At 36.5% G+C, this 20,315-nt stretch overlaps 2 protein-coding genes and 1 pseudogene across 2 annotated transcripts; 1 reads left to right on the forward strand and 2 right to left on the reverse strand.

The window, feature by feature from the left end:
• Positions 1-12: 12 nt before the first annotated feature.
• LOC120209051 (probable pectin methyltransferase QUA3) lies at positions 13-2,020 on the reverse strand (the record flags this gene model as incomplete). Its single annotated transcript, XM_039208134.1, has 4 exons — positions 1,546-2,020; positions 507-710; positions 227-437; positions 13-128 (listed from the first exon to the last, which is right to left on the reverse strand). Coding segments are annotated over exons 1-4 (972 nt in total), but the record flags the coding sequence as incomplete, so codon positions are not given.
• A 5,298-nt stretch (positions 2,021-7,318) lies between these two features.
• LOC120209054 lies at positions 7,319-11,251 on the forward strand (annotated as a pseudogene).
• Positions 11,252-12,636: 1,385 nt separating this feature from the next.
• On the reverse strand, positions 12,637-19,909 carry LOC120209052 (brefeldin A-inhibited guanine nucleotide-exchange protein 2-like). Its single transcript, XM_039208135.1, has 10 exons — positions 18,475-19,909; positions 17,391-17,708; positions 16,941-17,286; positions 16,439-16,861; positions 16,058-16,350; positions 15,542-15,815; positions 14,922-15,424; positions 14,510-14,831; positions 14,052-14,430; positions 12,637-13,934 (listed from the first exon to the last, which is right to left on the reverse strand). The coding sequence occupies exons 1-10, from the start codon at positions 19,653-19,655 to the stop codon at positions 12,637-12,639; spliced, it is 5,337 nt and encodes a 1,778-aa protein (XP_039064066.1). The 5' UTR covers positions 19,656-19,909.
• Positions 19,910-20,315: the final 406 nt, after the last annotated feature.

Below are 20,315 nucleotides of genomic sequence, written 5' to 3' on the forward strand. Positions count from 1 at the left end.
CCAAATATCCACCCGCCTGGAGCAAGCCCACTCCTTGTCTTGCTTAGGCCACTGCACAGGGGGTCCGGAGATGACCAAATATCCACCCGGACGAAGCAACCGATCCACTTCAATGAAATACGTTGCATCTACAAAAGCCATATTCCTTCACATTAAGACCAGAGAAAAGAGGCAGAACATAAAATAAGAACATGAGAAAAGCACTCCACAGACTTAAAAAACCTACTATAAGCTGTAAAAGGGATCAGGCATCGGGAGCAGTGAATGAAGTCAAATGCAAAAGCAGGAAACGGGAGTCTGCGTGTGCCAAGCATTAGAACAAAGGCCGGTACCCCTCTTTCCAAAGCAAATTGTATTTGTGCTTTGTGTGAATCTCTTGGAGCAAAGGAGAGTGTCAAAATGCCTTCTGATAACAAAGAACCCCCAAAGCTTGCAACCTGCAAAAGGAATAATGAGCACGATATTCATACAGCACAAACTTCCGTATTAACATAGTATCAACTTACCCCGCAGCCCATATCGAGAGCCGTCCTAATTGTTCCACCTGTTATAGGAATGTACTGTCCAAGTTTCTCTATATACGGTGCAGCTCCATCAGGGAACATTGTTCCACCGCCAGGGAAAATAAAGTAAGGACCTTGCTCTTTCATCCATCCCTGGTGACCTTTCCTATCAGCAATTTTGTTGTGTGGCATATTGGAATGCCATATCTAACCATTAAAAAATAGGAACTGTTTTAAGTAACACTAACAAATTACTTCCATTTCAAAATGAATAATAAATTATATTAACTTTAAATGAAACAACAAAGGATCAATTCTATAGATTTTGTGTTCAATTATCTCTAATGAATTCCCTTTTAAAACATATATTATGGTAGCACCAAGGGAGCAATTTAAGGGATGGCAATAACCAAACCGCTTCATGGATTTCGTCGGAACATTCGCAAGATTTTATGTTAGCAGGCAAAATGTATAAAATTTGGGGGGAAACTTATAAAATTTTAGGAGACAAACCTATATTAGGTGAGAAGAATTTTCAGGAGAGTGACCACCCCGTCAACCCCCCTCGGTCTATCCCTGGATTTCGTCATAATCAACTCTCAATGGGCAAGTTTTTTAACAGAAGTGAATGCAGGGGTGGAGCAAGATAGTTTTGGTAAAAATGTGGCTCCGGCTGGCCGACCGGCCAACTTTTAAAATTACTATTTTACCCATTATAATATTAGATTAATTTTAATAACTTTGACATATATATAAAATCATAAACATATTAATATATTATAGAGATTTATATCACACACATACTAACATACCATGTACATATTAATTTCATAAGCACATACTATAATTGTGTTTATGAATATATATATATATAAACACAGATTTTTACATTATCAATTTTGAAAATGTGATGGAGAGTAGCTGATCCATCGAAGTAATGTTTCCAACATTCATACTTGAGTTCATCACAAAGTAAATTCTCAATAATCTCTAATGAAAACCCAACAAAACACACAACTTCTTGAAATAAGTAAATAAATACCTTGTGCAAGCTTTCAGGCCAGTGAACAGGAATCTTATACCCAAGCGGGGGAGGGATCAAGCAAAGAGGCATTTCATCAGGCAAGGGGCAATGCCTTTCTCTATAAAAATTCATCTCCCTGCTCAGTTGACTGTTCCGCCTGGGATCCTCACACGGCATATGATCGACGGAATCAGGAGGGCAAGCTTCGATGGGCTGGCGGTGGTGGCCTTGCTCCAACAGCGCCACCAAACGGTGCCGTTGCTTCGGATCCGATGTGGAAACCAGCAGAGCCTGTCTTCCGGAGGCGGCCATGGAATCGCCGAGAGGGGTGAAGACTAAGGCGAAGAACAAGAGTACCAAGGCGAAGAACAGGGCGGAGATGAAGTCCAGAAGCTTCCATTGGCGTGGGTTCCGTTTGGACGTTGGTAGATTTAAGTGACCCATGATTTGCGGGATCATTGATGAGATTGAGCTTCAGTGATTCATTGAAGTGATGAATCCGGGAAAATGGAAGAATGGGATTTTCAGATATCTCACCTATGTGTTGGATACTAAATTGGGTAAATTCTACATTTTGGTACCTCAACTTTATTTGAAAGTACAGTTTAATACTTAGAGTTGACTCTAAGGTACAATTTAGTATCTGAACGAAGTAATTCAATTTGGTTTTTTAATTTGATTAATACTCGAAATTAAATTAATATTTTAATATATGTCAATCATAAGATGTGTTGTAATAATAGTTGATATTATCTCTTAATTATATGCTTTATATTTAACCTTACTTATTGGTACAAAATATATTTTATGATTCATCATTTATTTCTTTAGAGATATTCCATGATGAAGTGATTAATTATTGTTGTCGATAGAAATATATTATTTTTAAAAAATATATATAATATATAACTTATATATAAAGTGAACCTATCAAACAACATCGATGATTAAATTGAGCGTTCTTTTTTCTAGAAGGCTCGGATTCGAAAAGTTATGTCTATAAGATTGTGTGTCGTTAATAACTATGAGATATTATGAATATATATTACATTATAATTATCTCATACAATTTAAAAAAATCACATGTGAAGTATGTGATGTTAGTCTTAGGAACTTAACGTTTCAAAAAAGAGAAAATAACCTCAGTGACCAAAAATCTTAGATAATATACGATTTTGACCAACTTTTTTCGGATTTGCGAAAATGACCAACAAAATCGCAATGCGATCTCTAATTCGCATTGCGATCTCCACTATCGCAAATTCACGTTGCATTTCACATTGCGATAGTTGGAGATCGCGTTGCGATTTTTCCATTTCGCGTTGCGATAGTCTACAGTTGTCGTTGCGATTTTGTTTCTTAAGAATTTTCTCTAAAAATATAGTATATGCGCGGACGTGTCGAAGAAACGTATTACCACGACCACGACGAGACGAGACGAGACGAGACGAGACGGACGGCGGCGGTGCGCGAGAGTCCCCCTTGTTCTCTATCACTCAACAAGGAAGTGGGAAAGCCAAGCCTTAAATACCATTCCCAATAGTGTTTCCAATACAATGTGGGATTGAGCATTACCAACACTTGTTTCCAATAGATTTATTTAGACGATAAATAAATGTTATATTAATTAATTATAAAAAATAAAATCATTTTAAAGTTATTTATATTTTATTAAAATAAATAGAAAGTGTAATTATAATGGAAGTAATAATCATTTAATCATAACTAATTGAAAATTAAATTTAAAGCAAAAAGATTAAGAGTCAATTTAACTAAAGTTATAAAGTCAAGGGGTTAGTTTGCGTTTAATCCTTTTATATTAAAGTCGGCGGATCTAAACTAAGATCAGTCATTTTGTCCTTCACAGTGGAATCACACATTATGGAGTGATTGGGAGCATGTGGAAGGTGGCGTATGGGGTAGAAAATGTAGCTGTCATTTCACTTTTATCCACCTTTGAAAATCATCTTTAAACCTTGGGTAAATTATTTAAAGTGTAAACTATACGGGTGACCCTTTATATTTTTAGTTCGTTCAACTTTAGTCACCTATTAAAAAAATGGTTTTGATTCCTTAAATTATCGATTCATTCGATTTTAGTCGGTTAACTCCATTATCCTATAAAGTAAGTCTGAATTGAAAACAAAAAAATAAAACAAAAGTCACGAATTGACAATTTAAAAATAAAACAACTTATTCTTCTTCTTCTTCTTCTTGTCGTTCAAAAATAGTGATTTATCATTTGTTTTTAAAATGAGATTTTAAAGTCGGCGTACCAGCTTAAAGTGAAAGGCGATTTGGCTGAAAAAATTACTTATGGTCAGGATCGTGGTGGTCTAAATTCTCTGCATGTGACGGTGTTGGATGGACGAATGCATGTACTGAAATATCTCATCGACGAACTGAGAATGAATGTTAATGTCAAAGATTTTTATTCCAATGTCACATTTTAATTTTTTTTATGTCAAACTTTTTATTATTTCTTCCTGTGATTTTATTATTTCTTTTTAAATGTTTTAAAATAAATCTAAATTAGCTAAGAAGAACACAATCATATAATTTGACATGAAAGAATTGAAACGCGACACTGAAATAAATTAAAAAAACAATAAATATATTTGTCATCTTTCACATTAGGATCTAGTTTTGTTTCGCTGACGGGATATTTCAGTATATGTGTTCTTCCACCTAACGCCGCCACACACGTAGACGGACGTGGAATTTATGTTTGAGATGAGTAAACTTGAAATTATAAAATTTAAAAGGAAACGAAATTGAATTTATAATATTTTAGAGAGACGAATACAAATTTTCAATGGAAAATATATAGATAAAATCTAAAATATATGATAATTTTAAGTTTATAGGGGTGGGACCGCCCCGCCTAAGTTCATCCCTACCGCCACATGCAGAGCATTTAGGCCACTATGATCCTTACCCGGAGCAATTTTTCAGCCAAATCGCCTTCCACTTCCTGTCATAGTTCTAAATTATGGTCACGGTTACGATTATGGTTGTTATATTTTGTTTTGCGGGTGTTGTGAACGTTACGACGTGATTTATTTTCTAAAAATAACTGCGAATTTATGTTATGAATGTTATGAATGTTAATACTATGCTTCCTGTTTTCATAAGCTTTTTGTCACATCAAATGTTAGAAATACATTATGATATTTTGCATGTTACATTTTTAGTTGTTTATTTTGCAATCTAGTATATATGTGCTTGATACTTTTTAAGATATTGTAGGGAAGCTTCTCCAATTGCTAATTTCTAAAAGTGCTGAAGTCGATGCTAACCCTGCTTTTCAGGGATGTACATAGAATTTTATGTTAGTGGAGATAGTAAACTTGAACTTTTAAAATTTCATCGGACGAACTTAAACTTATAAAATTCTAAGAGGTAAAAACATATTTTCAATAAAAAAATGCATTAAAAAATTAAAATATTTAATAATTTTAAAATTTCAGAGAACTTCCGTCCCACCAACCCTCTCTGTCCATCCTTGCTGCGTTTGGCACACCACTGCCAAACATAAAAGAATGAGGGTTTTACTTGATATGAAACAAAGACATGTTTAATCATTTTATTTGCTGATTGTCGTGTTTCAATTTTAGACAGCCAAATGCATATTCTGATGATGACTTGTGTCTATTGGTTTTAGCAATCACTAAAGGGTCAATTGAATGTGTGAAGTTGTTGGTTAAGATATAATGGGTCAGTTGCTTTTACTACCTTCTAATTTGTTCATAGCAGTTTGATGCACTAGAACCAAGGCCAAATATTGGCATTAGAGGGGTTGGTCGAGATGAACTTTGGCATTGAAGAAGAAGAAGAATAATGACCCATTGACTCTTTTGATTTTTTTTAATTATCGACTTGTACTTATGTTAATGAACTCACGGAAATTAATAGGTGAGAGACTAAAAACCAAACGAATCGATAACGTAAATGATCTAATCTACTCATTTTTTAAATCAATGACCAAAATCGAACGAACAAAAAATTATAAGAGATGACATGTATTTACCCTTATTTAAAAGGTGATTTAACTATGAGTTTAATAATAAGTATATTATTTTTTAAAAAGATAGAATAGATCATATAAATTAAATAGTAATATAATATTATATAACAATATTTTAATCTTTAAAACTTCTATAGTTGATTAATTTAGCCTACATCTGAAATCATTCAATAAATTTAATATTTCTCGACAGAGAAGGAAAGAACCCAGATCAATTGATTTTTTTCTATTAGGTAAACTGTACGAGCAGTCCATTTGTTTTCGATCTGAACGACTTCGATCATCAATTTAAAAATTAAATGTGTTTGATCCTTTACGTTATCAGTTCGTTTGTTTAAGTGCCTCAATCGTTAGCTTCCGTTAACCCATTAACAGACATATTATATGATAATTAAAATATAATATTAAAGTCTATGTGTCTTCTTCTCCTTCTTCAAAAACAACTCCAAAGATATTTGGACATGAACTAAGATTGGGCGGTTCAAAGCCTCAATCAATTAGTATTAACTTCTCTGAAAACGGAAGATGAGTTTGGCTTCATGTTGGAATCGACTTTATGGTAATTCTTCTAATGAATGTCTAAGCGAATGTTGTGCATCGAATTGTAGAAAAATGGGATTCTTACACTGACTAACATGTTAGTGACTAGTGCCTTCGTTTCCATGAAGGATATGTACCCTAGTACTTTGAGGAGGAGGAGGATTCATTTTTTTTAAATATTTTAATTGTCACGTAACACTTCTGTTAAAGGGTTGACATGATTTAATGGCTAAGGGACTAAAACCAAACGAATCGATAGTGTAAGGGATCAAACACGTTTAATTTTTAAACCGATAATCAAAGTCGTTCAGATCGAAAACAAAGAGGACTATTCTCATAGTTTACCCTTTCTTATTACGACGATAGAAGTTTTTAAATTTTTTATTGACCATATTTATTCGATTTATGAACTGATTAATTTAGACCGGGCATAAATATTAAAAGTAAAAGTAAAAATAAAAAGGAAGAAGAAGAAGAAAAGCGAGTAACTTAATTCGATGTCACGTGCCTGATTGTATTGTGTTTAAGTTCTGAAAGATCGTGAAACGGTAAACGGCAGACGGGGCACGTGGACTGTTTTCTTAACCATACGTCGATGCAAGTAAGGTGAAAGTAATGGCCGCACTTGGGCATCATTCTTAGTACTACTTTCTCCTCGTACTCGCCTAGACATATAGAGCATCTGTGCTCAACGTCAACAAAACATGTTTTATTTTGAATTTTTTATTCTTTTTAGAATAAATTAATTTAAATAAATTTAGTGTTTTTTTCATATCTTGCAGCGTTATATTGGAGTAAAGTACTTACCGGTATGCTTTATTTTTTCTTTAGTATTTAATTTTTGGTTTGTGGGTACTAATTGTCTAAAATATATAATGAAACAGAAAAAATAACATAATGGTTTATTATTTTTCTGCCACAAAAGAGAAGACAACTTATTATCAAAACATAGATGTTATGTTTTGTTCAAGTGTGTGGTTGAAATAAATACCAAGGAAACTATACCTAATTGTTTATGTGTGTTTTTCATTTTGTAAGAAATGTGGTTCGAATACAATGAAGGTGGTGGGGTGTTTTAAAAAAAATGAAAATTAGAAAGCTTTTGGGATAAATTAGATATAAATTCATTGTTCAATGACATATTTGATATTTTAGCAGTAGATTAGGGGGTAAAATGAAATATCAACCTTTTTGTTAACGTTTCCACGTCATAAATTTAACGGGATGACGGTAAAGTAATAATTTTATTACAAATCGATAACGTTAGTGACTATTTTGTTACCAATCGATAATATTAATGACTGATTTGTTACCTTTAAAACTTCGATGAAAAAAAAACGAAAAAGGTACTCAAAAATAACTTACAATTTATAAAGAACCCTCTGATTGTCATATATCATGTGTTTAATTTTGATCTGCATTTAAATAACTTACAATTTATAAAGAAATTGCACTTCGATCAAGAAGAGTTTGATTATGAAAGCTTGTCTAGAAGGCTTGAAATACAGCTGGACAAGCTTACTGCAGAAAACGAAAGGCAACAGAAAGCTTTTGATGATAAAGTTGAAAGAATAAATTTAGAAGCACAAAACCGCAGTTCGGAGGTTGAGAGAAACTTTGCCGGTGCCTTGGAGGTTAGTTCTGCAACCTATCATTCCCTCGGTGGTTGATTCTTTGGATTTCTATTTCCAGTTATTTCTCAACACATTTCTTGCTTGGGAGTGTGATAGTTGATACTGAACTTCTAGTGCCTTCCTTCTACAGAAGGAGCGACTAAAATGCCAGATGGAATATATGGAATCTGTTAAGAAGCTGGAGGAAAAGACGATAGAAAATCAATGAAAGCATGGATGTGATGGCATGGCTTCATGGATGATAAATGTAATGGAGAGGTACTGGCATCAAGAACTGTACCTTCTGTGTCATTTAAATTCATGGTTCACCAGTTGGGCCCTCTTTTGTTTACAGGCATGCTATTTATTTTCAATTGCACAAGGAGTTATGCATTATTTTCCAACTTTACTGTTTACATATATATTAAGTATATTTATATCAGGGGTGGGGACTATATTCCTCATACTTGTTCTGAATGGGGAATTTGTTTCTTTCCAGTTCTGGAATTTTAATCCCCTAATCCATCCTTGTCGGCATGGATCGGGTTTGAGGGAGATTGACATCCCTATTTGTACATTAGGATTTTTGGCCATCATGTTCATGTATTATGATACTATATTTCATCATCATAATTTTCAGGGGCCTAGCTTTTCAGTAGTCGACGATGTTGCTGAGGTCAAAAAGCTGCTAGAGAAAGAAATTCATATGAGAAAGGATGCTGAAGAAGGGGTCAGCAAACGTAAGAGTCAGCTACGGCAGTGCACAGATTCAGGGGTATGCTCGATAAGTGAACGGTGAATACTTTTATATGCTCTAAGCTTCTGTTGACTTCTAGATAAGAAATTGATTATACGAGGATTTTTGGTGTACCAGGAAGGTGGTGATTCTGAAATCTTGAAGCTCCAACAAGCTCTGGCTGATAAGGTTCATCAGAAAAAGAAGCTTGAAGAAGAAATGATTGTATTAAGAAGCCAGATGTTACAACTGACTTTTGAAGCCGACCAGGTATTTGGATATTCAAAGTTATCATTCTTTTAAGTCCCTTACTTTGAAACGTTAAATATACTCTTTGGAAGGGTATTCTTAAATCAAAGGCAAGCATGTGCAGTTTATCGAAAGGAAGCTCAAATTCATGCCGGTTTTATTTTTATTTGCAAATGTAGATGAGGAAGTCTCTCGGAAGAAATGGATCCACCAACGCCTATAGTGCTCTAGAGTCTCCAATGTCTCAAGTTAGGGGCTCTTTAAATGGACATAAGACACCTGTTGCTGTCCTATTTGAACAAGGTGATAAAATAGGTATTCTGCCATGATATCAGTTAAATAATTTTTTGTGCCTGCAATTACTTATTGTCCTATCAATTTACCAGTTGGACCGCAAAAGATCTTAGCTTTGCTAGAATCAGAAGATGTCAATGTACGCATTCATGCTGTTAAAGTAGTCGCCAACCTAGCAGCCGAAGGTGAGCAGAAAACTCTGATTTCCGGTACCATACTTGATTTGCCCTGGATGGGTAGCACCTGAATTGGTGGTATTTCTTGATAATTTAGTCTTTATTTTGGAAATATTGTTTGAAGAAGAACCTTGAGTGCTAATTGCTTAATCTCGTGTCGGAGTGATTTTAGTTGAAACAAACCAGAATCGTGAGCAATAAATATAAAATATTAGACCCATGTATTTACCTTGTTTATAGCAACGTCACTAACCCCCTTGTGTTAGTTGGACAAACTAATATTTTCCTGCCTTTTTTTGTCCAAAGGGGCTTCTTATTCACCACTGTTATAAAAATTTAGTTCTTGTTATCGTAAAGCCCTTTTTATAAGTATTACCCACATGTAAATCTCTGTTTCTTGCATGATAAGCTTTCTCTTGTAAATGCTTAAATAAAGTTGTGTTATGTCTATGAGACGTGTTTAACTTGGCATTCGTAGCAATGAAGTTCACGTCCCATTTACTAAACAGAAGCGAACCGGGAAAGGATTGTCGAAGCTGCCGGTCTTACTTCCTTGCTGATGCTTCTCAGAAGCTATGAGGATGAAACTATTCGCAGAGTCGTAGCTGGTGCAATTGCCAATCTTGCGATGAATGGTAATTGTTCTTCAACATCGTCTCAATCTGTGTGCACCCGTCTTTGCTTTTAGTCGGTGTTACTGTTATTGCTCAAGAGTTTGGCTCCTTAATAGTTCCGACTTCTGAGTTCAAACCGCATTTGATCCCGAGGACCCTCAGACTCTACGCATGGTTGCCGGAGCTATAGCTAACCTGTGTGGGAATGGTATAGTCCTACATTTTCTTTTGTATCACCACTCTAACTGATAAGTATTGTGCCCTAAATTTTTGAGATTGTATAACCTTTCCTTCGGCGATTAGAGCAAAGAACTCTAACTCAAATAAATAAAAGAAATGAACCGACATGCGAGTAGTCGGATATATTTTAACCAATGTGTAAATGGATGCATTTATAAGTAGATACTATTGGGTTTTGGTATCATGATAGAATCATCATTATAATTGTGATTGCTATTATTGTATTACATGATCGATATCGAGCACTATGTAAATCATGAGCTTAAATAAAACTACTGCATGCAGACTTTCTTCATCATATCAGGTTTATTCATTTCTATGTTGCTTTGACTTTTCTTTTTAATTACACACGCCCAACACTCGTGTCTAATGCATATTCTGATATCACATAGACTCGATCTCAATTCCGGATAACATAGATTCTTTCCATGCATTATATATGGGTCTCCGCTTTCTGCCTCCCTAACATGCTCATCATACTTCTTTCCAGATAAGTTGCAAGCAAAGCTAAGGTCCGAAGGTGGAATTAAGGCCTTGCTGGGAATGGTGAGATGCGGACATCCGGATGTTCTTTCCCAAGTTGCACTTGGAATTGCCAGCTTCGCAAAATGTGAATCCCGTGCATCAACCAATGGTAAGTATTTTGATCTCCTTCTTGCCATTGTTCGGTTGTCTACTGCCTACTGGCGAAGTTCTTTTATTATCTTTTAGAGTGGACCGGAGTTGAACCCTATTTAAGCTATGTATTCTTTTCAAACCTTCTTTCACTCATTTAGCTTCGTCTCATCTTCCTTGAAATGGCCTAAACTCAGCTCTCTTGTCTTTCCTCTGCATGATCATATAACAATTTCCACCCCTGCCTCGCTCCAGGCATAAGAAGTGGTAGATCGGACCTTATCGATGATGGCGCACTTCCATGGATTGTGCACAACACTAACAATGATTCCGCATCTATTAGGAGACACATTGAGCTTGCACTGTCATTTAGCGCAACGTGGTAAGCCAAATTTCTTCCCCACTGACAAAAACCTCACACTAAACCCTAAACCCTGAACCTTTATTTTGAAATTGCAGAAGTAAATGTGAAGGACATGATAAGCGGGGGTGCCCTTTGGGAGCTAGTTCGAATATCACGGTATTCTTCTCGTGAGGACATAAGAAGTCTCGCTCGACGAACTCTGAATTCAAGCCCCGTTTTCCGAGCTGAAATGCGACGACTAGGGATAGAATTATGATTCGAGGTGAAGTCAGACTATCGATTTTTAACATATTAATTGTTTAATCTTAACGATTTGTTTCTGAGATATTACTGTATATACTATGATTTCACTCATTTTCTGATATATAATTAATTATATTTATTAACAATATTGTAGAATATGGTATAACTTGAATTTCATCCACCGTTTTAAAAAATTGAGAAGTTACTCCCTCTAAGCCATAATCCTTTGTACTTCACAAAAAAATGAAAATTATTCCATTCGATCATAAACACATCAACTTGGACTGTTAGTTTCTGTTAATCTGTTATATATAAATAACTGAGCCACTAGATTCTGTTAATTTCTTGTATATATTGTTGGACCGTAATTTTTCAAGCAACAATTTAATGATAAGGTTAAATAGTATAACCCGCTTAGACTATTTTCTTTTTAGTTTTCATAAAATATAAATACCAAATTTAGACAAATTAAAATATAGGGAGCGATTTCTATTTTTTATAAAATAAAAGGATGAAAACCAGAATTAAACCCACAAAGTCATTGTGTACTAGTTAGAAAAAATGAAGTGGTTATAGCCCGTATCATTAGGTCTGCAAACGAGCTTAGTCGAACTCGAGTTTTGTTGAGTTTGACTCGAATTTTAAAATAGAGTTCGACTCTAGTAGAAAATTCGCGAAACTAAAATTTTAAGCTCAACTCGAGCTTGAAACCATGAACTGAAGCTTGTAAAAGCTCGAAATGAAAAAAAACCTAACTCGATTAAAACCTCAAACTCAAACCTAAACCATAACTATATAAAAACCCTATATTGTATTTTTTTTAAATTAACACATAAATGTTAATATTATTAATAATTTATTTTTTTAAAAACGAGTCGAGTATTAAGTAACTCGTTTTGACTAGTTAAGAACTCAAGTCGAGCTTGAAGTTGAATTGAGTATTTATCGAGTTTTGACCGAATCTCACGATCTTTCTCGTTTCATTTACAGTCATACGTACCATATCGTTGCATGCTATTTCGATGAACTAGTAACAAAAAATTTAAATTTGTTCTGATTAAATTTTTGACGTACATCGTTTGATTTTAATTAATATGTATTGTTATATGTCGATTGGTAATTTGGTATAAAATTTTAATATTTTAAATAAAATTTAACTTATTTTTATTTTTATAATTAATTTTAAAAATATAGTGTAATCAAACAACAACAATATCTACTAATACGATATTAGCTTAATTCGACGGATTTAAAAACACTAATCAATGTGAAATTAACTAGAACCCTTCGAATATTAATTATTATTAAGTAAAGGAGAAAACAAACAAGTGTGAACATGAGTGCATCCTACACTAATATGTTTATTTTTCAAATATATATATATATATATCCAGAAGATCAACACGCTTGAAGCAAAAGCGGACCAACTGAGGAGTTGAGCATATCACTAACAGCTAGCTGAACTTCATTTGAGCCATGCTCACAACTTACCAAGCCCGAAAGAAGAGGGAAGAACTTGGCTATGTTCTTCTCGAAAAATGCGTCCCCCAAGCTACACATGGTCCGCAGAGTCGTCACGACGAGAGGTGCACGTGCGGCGAGTTCTTTACGTTTCCCGGAACCTAAAGGAACCAACCACTGGGTTCGGCCATCGGGATACATCTCGGGACTCTGTTCGGAGCTTCCTGTTTCGATATAAAACAGTAACACCTCCTGGCATAGATCGACAAGATGTGACTCTACTTCAGCCTCGTCGAAACTCGGAGGCCTATCCGATATCAGATTATGCAAGAACGTGAGGCAAAATTGATACGACTCGTTCTCGAGACGCAATAGCGGAGGATCCTGCATTTGTGTCATGCGACCAAACTCTAGTATTTTGGTACGCAATGTAGCATCGTTGTTGATCTCGTGAGCATTGGATGCCGCATCATGCATTGCATCAAAGAGGACTAAGATGATCTTAGCCGAGAGGCGAGTTCGATACATGTTATAAATTTCCATTGCTGCTTGAACCAATAAAAGCTGAACAGCAGCTCGACACTTCACTTCGGACAAAGAAGCACGAAGATGTCGCATTCTCGGGCTCTCTGTATCATCACGAGACGAGCCGGAACCATGTGATGCCCCTTTACTTTGCTCATTGGGTGCATGTTCATTGCCTTCAAGTATGACATCCCCGCTAACAAAGTAAGAGAAATCAGGAAGTGTTGCGGTAACTGCTTCTTTTAATGAGGAAACAACTTCAAGCCACTGCTCCTCAATGAAATGATCACCGGCATTGCTCGTTAAACGTACAAACGCTGCAATTCCGATACCAGCTAGGCTTTGGTGAGGACGCTTGACGAAACTTAAGAGTATAGAAAGAACCTTCCTTAAAAGTGGGTTGACGGTATGATAAAAATTCGCGAAAAGATCAACAAGTAATTGAAGGGCCAGCGTACAAGACTCGTAGAGCCATCCATCTTGATCGATCTCGGTCATGTCCCTATCGATTCCCTGCTCAGTTAGGTCATCACCTGATGGATTAATAGCATGGCACACGTATTCGAATATTGGAAAAAGGACAGATTCGAACACTTTTTCCCATAAAGGTAGTGAGAACAGGTGACAATGGTTGCGCAAAGTTTCGAACAGCACTTGTAAAGCACTCTCCCTAATCTCAGTTCTAGGATCAAAGCCAAGTTTCGATAAACCTGCACAACGAAACGCTATGTAATTGCAGAACATAAATGCATTTCTAGAGCATGAAGATTCGAGCAAATTCAAATAACGAGTGACATCGAAACAAGGAGTAGTTCATTTCTCCTTACCGGCCAACAAAGGTAACCAAAAATAGAGATGATCATCCTTGTCCATCATCTCTCCATTTTCTTGCCTTCCATTACTTCCCTTGTGAGGTGAGGATTGAGAAGTATCCCCTGACTCCTTATCCTTATTCATAGATGAGGAGCCGAGATCTCCTTCGGCGAGTTTCGAGGCACAGAATCGCAGAAAAGAAATTGCATTGAGACTAATGTCTTTGCTGAATCTATTGTTGGTGAATGCAATTAGGCAATTCACACAATCTGTGAAGGTGGTTGTTTCGGTTTCGGTTATGTATGGGAAGTTGTCTCGAATTATCTTTTCTGTTATTTCAAAGGCTAGCAGGATAATGTTCTTGTGGCTGTCATAAGCTGCAGTAGTGAGAACCTGAAGAAAGATTTATCAGTTCAATAGATTAAGATATGAAAACTATGATATATATGATAGTTATAAAAAAAATCAATACCATGAACATGCTCTTCCACCCTGATTTAACATGATGGACTCGAGATGACACCATCTGAGAGACACATCTGATGATTAATTCTCGGATTTCGACAGCGCTAGTCTTCTGCATGGCAATAACAAAAGGCTTCATGAATTCATTCTGGAAATTATAATTGGCCAACTCTTCTCGCTCCAAAAATTTCATTGATAGCTGTCGTAAAGAGTCCATGGCAAAAATTGCAATTGACAGGTTCTCTGAACAGCCAATGGTCACGAAGAAATCAGAGAGGACAAGCCAGATGTTTGACCATACCAGTCGGATCCGGTTCATGTTATAGTGCCTGTAGATCAGAAAAGTTGCAGTCAAGAAGCATAATCAAATTAACTGCATTAAGATTAGACCACAGGAAGAGAAGGGGGATGATTCTTACGCAATCTCGACAATTTTCGTAAGGCTAAAAACCCGAGGGTCAGATGTAGATCGCAACTCCTCCATGGAAACCTTGCAGAGAGCCCTAACAAAGTCTATGATTGCCTCGCTATTCAAGTTTTGGCTGCGTGTGAATATACGGTTCATTTCAGCGCTTCCAACTTGTTCTAACATGTTGAGGTTAGAGACTAAATTGTTCATCTGTTCAGATGTGATTGTCCCAATGGTACCTCCAATACCAGCACTATCATATGAGCCCCTCATCACAGCAGAAGCGGCATACTGAATTCTTCCCGAACCCTTCTTCTTTAAAACGGGAAGGACGGGCGACTTTGCTTGCTTAGATTTTTCTGATTCATTCTGAGAAAAGGAAAAGAAAGTAGCATCTGGAGGAGCACCCTCTCCCAAGAGATGCAAATGCTCAAACCTTGACACGCACATCAAAACATGCTCCCAAGCTTCCTGTAAATAATCTCCATCTTCATCTGCAATTGTAACTATTGCCTGTTGTAAAAGGAAAATTTTATATTAGGTCCACAAGCAAAATAGAAAATTTTTGAAGAGTTCAAATATTGGGGCTCACTAACAAAATGTTAATAGCAGAAGAAGCGAAGTACTAACCTTGATTGCGTCTATATTTTTCTGCTTTATATCTGCAGGAGAGTGAAGTGATGTAAACTTAGCTAATGAAGTCACAAATGCATCTCTATGAGTCTTCATGGACATAACAGCAGTGACGTGTATTGCACGGCGGAAGCCTTCAATACATAAAGACGTCACTACTTCATCATCGCTTCGGTCAAGTGGCACACTGAACGCAGCCAACATAGGAGCCCAGCATACCTCGACCATGAATCTCAGAATCACCACATCTGTGGCTGCATAATAAACTGACCTACAAATTGACGGTACAATGGAACAATAATATTTACAACATCTTAACACATTAATTAAGCTTAAACCGCATAAAAAATTGATGAAAATATGCAGAATTTCGTTGTATTCCAACGAAATACCTAGGCATAAAGGAGTTTCAAAAAGAAAGACCTAGTAAGATGGTTATGCTAGATAAAGTCAAACACGAATCTCTGTATGGTAGGGCATCAACATAAAAGCTCAAATGCCTGTTGATCTTACTCGGATTTGCGAGCTTTCTCTTTAAATTGTTCTTGCATGTGCCTGATAAGATCATCACTGGTCTCCATATGCTGGTCTTCGTCGTGCTTGCGTATAACAAGATTCAAGATACTGTCTAGGCCTAAAATTCTGTTGGAGTTCACTGATTGTTTCTGTTGCACAGACCAATCATCGTCTTTCATTTTGATCTCATTTCTTGATATCCTTTCAAATAATGATCTTAAGTACTCTTCTGGCAAATCTTTCCCATCATCTATGCCACGATTGTTTGTTATGAAATCTTCAGCTGACATCTGTACGTTTCAATTTAGGAAAAGGGAGAAGTTGATCAATTTTCAAGTACTAAATGGAAACAAGATTAGATAGAGAATGTATATGCACCTTGTTTTTAACCATAGGGTTATGAGCATCAGTATTGAGCATTATGACAGAGTAAGCGAGGACATATGCTGTATCAGCACTGATGAAAGCCTTTGAGTTACATTTGCAATAGCGCTCGGCGAACTTTTCCATGATTCGGTCAATCTTTTGTGCCTCACCAGGTAATCTGAAACCTTGCAAAAAGGCTCGGATTGCCTCATCGAACTCCATGCCTTGAAAGTCAAAGGAGTCAACATAGGCATGCATCACTTTCAAAGGTAAATCTTCCCTTTCTCCAAGATAATCACCAATCAAGGTTTTCTTCAGACCAGATGTATTTTTAAGAAAAGCAGCTATCTCCTCCGGTGAGTCACCAACCTTTTTTGCTTTGATAAGAAATTCAATTCCGTTTTCAGGCTTCCGATTAAAAAGAGATATACCTTCCTGCCAGGAATTTTATATAGAAACATGATCAGATAAAATGAAGACAGACCAGTTTACCAGACATAATCTGGAGATATACCAGAAGTTCTATCTTGTAAGCTCGACGTTGCTCGATTGTTAAGATGCCAGAAGCTTCATTTAGGGCTTCAGAATGAGAACCTGACCCTTCAACGGGCTCATCCACATTCCCATTCTCCATGGGGACAGTTCCAGATTCAAGACTGTTCTCAGCTACTTCAAATCTCTTGGGAGAATCAGAATCTGGAATGCGCAACTGACTGTTCATCCAGTCTCCCATTGATTTTAAAGTAGCCACTAAACATTTTATAGCTTCAAGTTTCATGGTTTCTTGCTGTAGAGGCAATAATGTTGTCGCTGTACCAGGAGGAACACCTTGAGCTGTTTTCAGAAGTCCATTGACCATTCTGGAAAGATTCGTAATGAAAAAAATGGGAAATATTCAAAGCAATTAACTTATAACAGACGAAGTTTCTTAAGTTTGATAAAATTATAAATGTAGGGAAAATACCTCTCAAAAATGTTTGATGAATTGACATCACAGTCATAGTTAATAAATATATCTACTAAGATTTGTGAATCAACACAAAGTTTGTCCAGGAAATGTAGAACTATCATCTTTTGCTTAAAATTAGGCTGAGCAATATTTTCCAAGACCCTCAGAACAATCATAGGAAAAAATACTCCAATCTCGGCTTTCAGGCCAGCTCGAAACCTCGACACCAGACTAATGAAGATGGAGCAAGAAAGCTGGAAAACAACCATAAGAGTTGAAGCACTATTCTTTAACAGTGACAGACACAAGTACTGCTTTATGGCACCTAAAAACCTGTACCAACAAAAGCATTTACTCCAATAGGAAAATTCAAGTTCAGGATAAAAGTATCAGGATAGGTAATGCGAGCAAACAAAAATGAAATGCGAAATAAAATATAGTCAATTTTAATCAAGGAAATTGACGATATTATACATAGGCCGTCTACTATTACTACTAAAAATGTTAAGGCGTGAACAAAAAGAAGTGATCTCGATATAAACATAAAATAAAATCTCAAAGACAAATACAGAACTAAAGGTGGTGCTGGAATATGAATGCAAAAACAATGTTATTGAAATCAATAAGAAAATGCACCACCGCTGTCCAGTTTAACCAGAGGTTGGAAGTTGGAACTAAATTGATCAATAAAAGGACGCTTCCCTGAACAAGTTGCTAAATGTACAAAGGGTCCACAACCACAAGACGACAACAAAATATGATCTAAAATATCCAGCAAAGTCGGAAAAAAGCCACCTCAGATGTTTCAAAATCTAAAAATATGTAACAATGGTTTTGTCGACCCTTGGAGACTTATCATCTAAGTGTTTATACCTTACTTTTGTTTCTGAATATAAACTAATAACCTATATTCAGCACATACTAAAATCTATTGAGCAAACTAATATTAAGAGGGCATATCAAGAGTTGCACATCATATTTTTCATAAACTTGAGTATATGCAGAACTAAGCCTCAAGAATTAGAAACTTTTGGAAATGCTAATTAGAAGATCAAATAAAACCAAAGAAATATGTGCAAAGATTGAACAAAAATTATACCTTTCACTTGTTCTAAAAGAAGCCCCAGCATTTTCCAGAAAAATCTTCAACAACTCCAGTGCCAAAATCTTCCCTCTCAGCAACTGGGGATCGGCCAAAGCCTCTTTAGGTGGTGTCTTCATCGACAACTTGCAAAGTGCTCTAAAGACCAAAAATGCATCCCGTCTTAACTTATTCCCTATCTGTACCTCCAAATCATCATCTTTCTCTGTTTCATCATCTGCCAACTCCCCTTTCCTCCCTTCTAATGCCGTCTTATACATGCTAATCTCCCAATATTTTGCATCCAGCATATCCTTATCAGTAGAATCCAGCAAATCGGCAGGATTCGTGGTTTCAACGGTAGTAGTGTCAAATGCGCCATCATGGACACCTAAAGAAACCTTACTTGGTGTCACTGGATTGAACACTCCATCAATGTTCTGCACAATTTTAGTTATAAACCCTTGAACAAAGTTAGTCGTTGATCCATCAACATTTGATTTCTCAACCGGTCCCATCAATTCAGCCACTACAATTGGCTGAACTGGAACTGTTGAAGAATCCTCCTCCATTCTTCTAAAGACAACAACTAACATTTGAATCAATGTAGCTTTCGCAGTCGTTTGATTAACGGTATTTTTTGTCTCCAAGTAAATATCATAAGATGTTCTCACAGTTCGCAACAAACAGTCTCCGTGAATTCGCAGTGAGAAGGAAGTTACCGCAGTTAGAAGCGTTTTCAATACCAGTAATTCAATGGCTTCATCACCTAAAATGTGGCATTGACATACCGAATCAATCAATTTGGCTAACAGCTGAGGCTCGGGCCCTCCAGTGGGGTCCGCTTCGCCACGCAGGTACCCGTGTGCAATTAACTTCTGAATGCAATCAATGGCGGGATCGACAATCTTGTTGAAGGAGGTGGCACAAGCGTTGATCAGAGGGCTGAGAATGGATTCCGATTCAGCGAGGGAATACTCCACTTGGCCTCCGTCGTTGATAGGGCCAGGGATCGAGTTTTCCGGCTCTGAATCCGTCGGCGATAACGGCGTCTTCACCGGAGAAGTGAGTTCCTTGAGAAGAGATTTGCATTGGTGAGAGAGTTTCGAGTGCTTCCGCCACGAAGCGCCCTTGATGATCTTCTCTAAGGCAGGGACTACCAATTGGCTAACGCGGGAATCGGCTTCCGCAGAAGACATTCCCGAGTCGAATATAACTCGTCAATCACCAACTCAGAAGATTTAGGAAACGGTTAGTGAAATGCTTCTACGTATCATTTGATCTCCCTTTTGAGCTGTGTTAATTATCCGAGTGAGAAATGGAGTCGGATTAACTCACTAAGCCTACACTACACCACCATTGCCATTGATCTAATTGCATAAGAATTACAAAGAAAATACAATGCGAGAGGGAAAGGCCAAGATCCGAAAACTGAGCTGATCTTTTTTTTTTTTTTTTGGTAAACAGATTCAAGAGGATTGAGATTTAGATCGCATTTTTAACTGAATTTTATCAAAATTCAAGCTAGAAAACCAATGTACTGAAATGCCCTTGTTAGTAACGGCCTAACTAACTGGCGGGAGCTGCAACAAAGTGGAAGCTAACATGTAGAATGGTGACGTGTAATCTTGTGATACGAAGAAGGGCAATCAGGGTATTTCAGATTAAGAATGGTGATCGGGAAGGCCCGTCCCGGGCTACGGGTCAGGTCGATTTTTTGTCGCATCGCCTCTAATTTAAAAGTTGAAGTTTTTCAACCGATTACGAACTATCTTGAAGTTTAATGATATTCTACTCATTTCGAAGTCATCTCAATAACCTAATCCGATCTAATTTTTTTCATTTTTATTCAACAATTA

Source organism: Hibiscus syriacus, unplaced genomic scaffold (assembly GCF_006381635.1).
Source record: "Hibiscus syriacus cultivar Baekdansim isolate YM2019G1 unplaced genomic scaffold, ASM638163v2 tig00018075_pilon, whole genome shotgun sequence".
In the NCBI taxonomy this organism is placed as follows: domain Eukaryota; kingdom Viridiplantae; phylum Streptophyta; class Magnoliopsida; order Malvales; family Malvaceae; genus Hibiscus; species Hibiscus syriacus.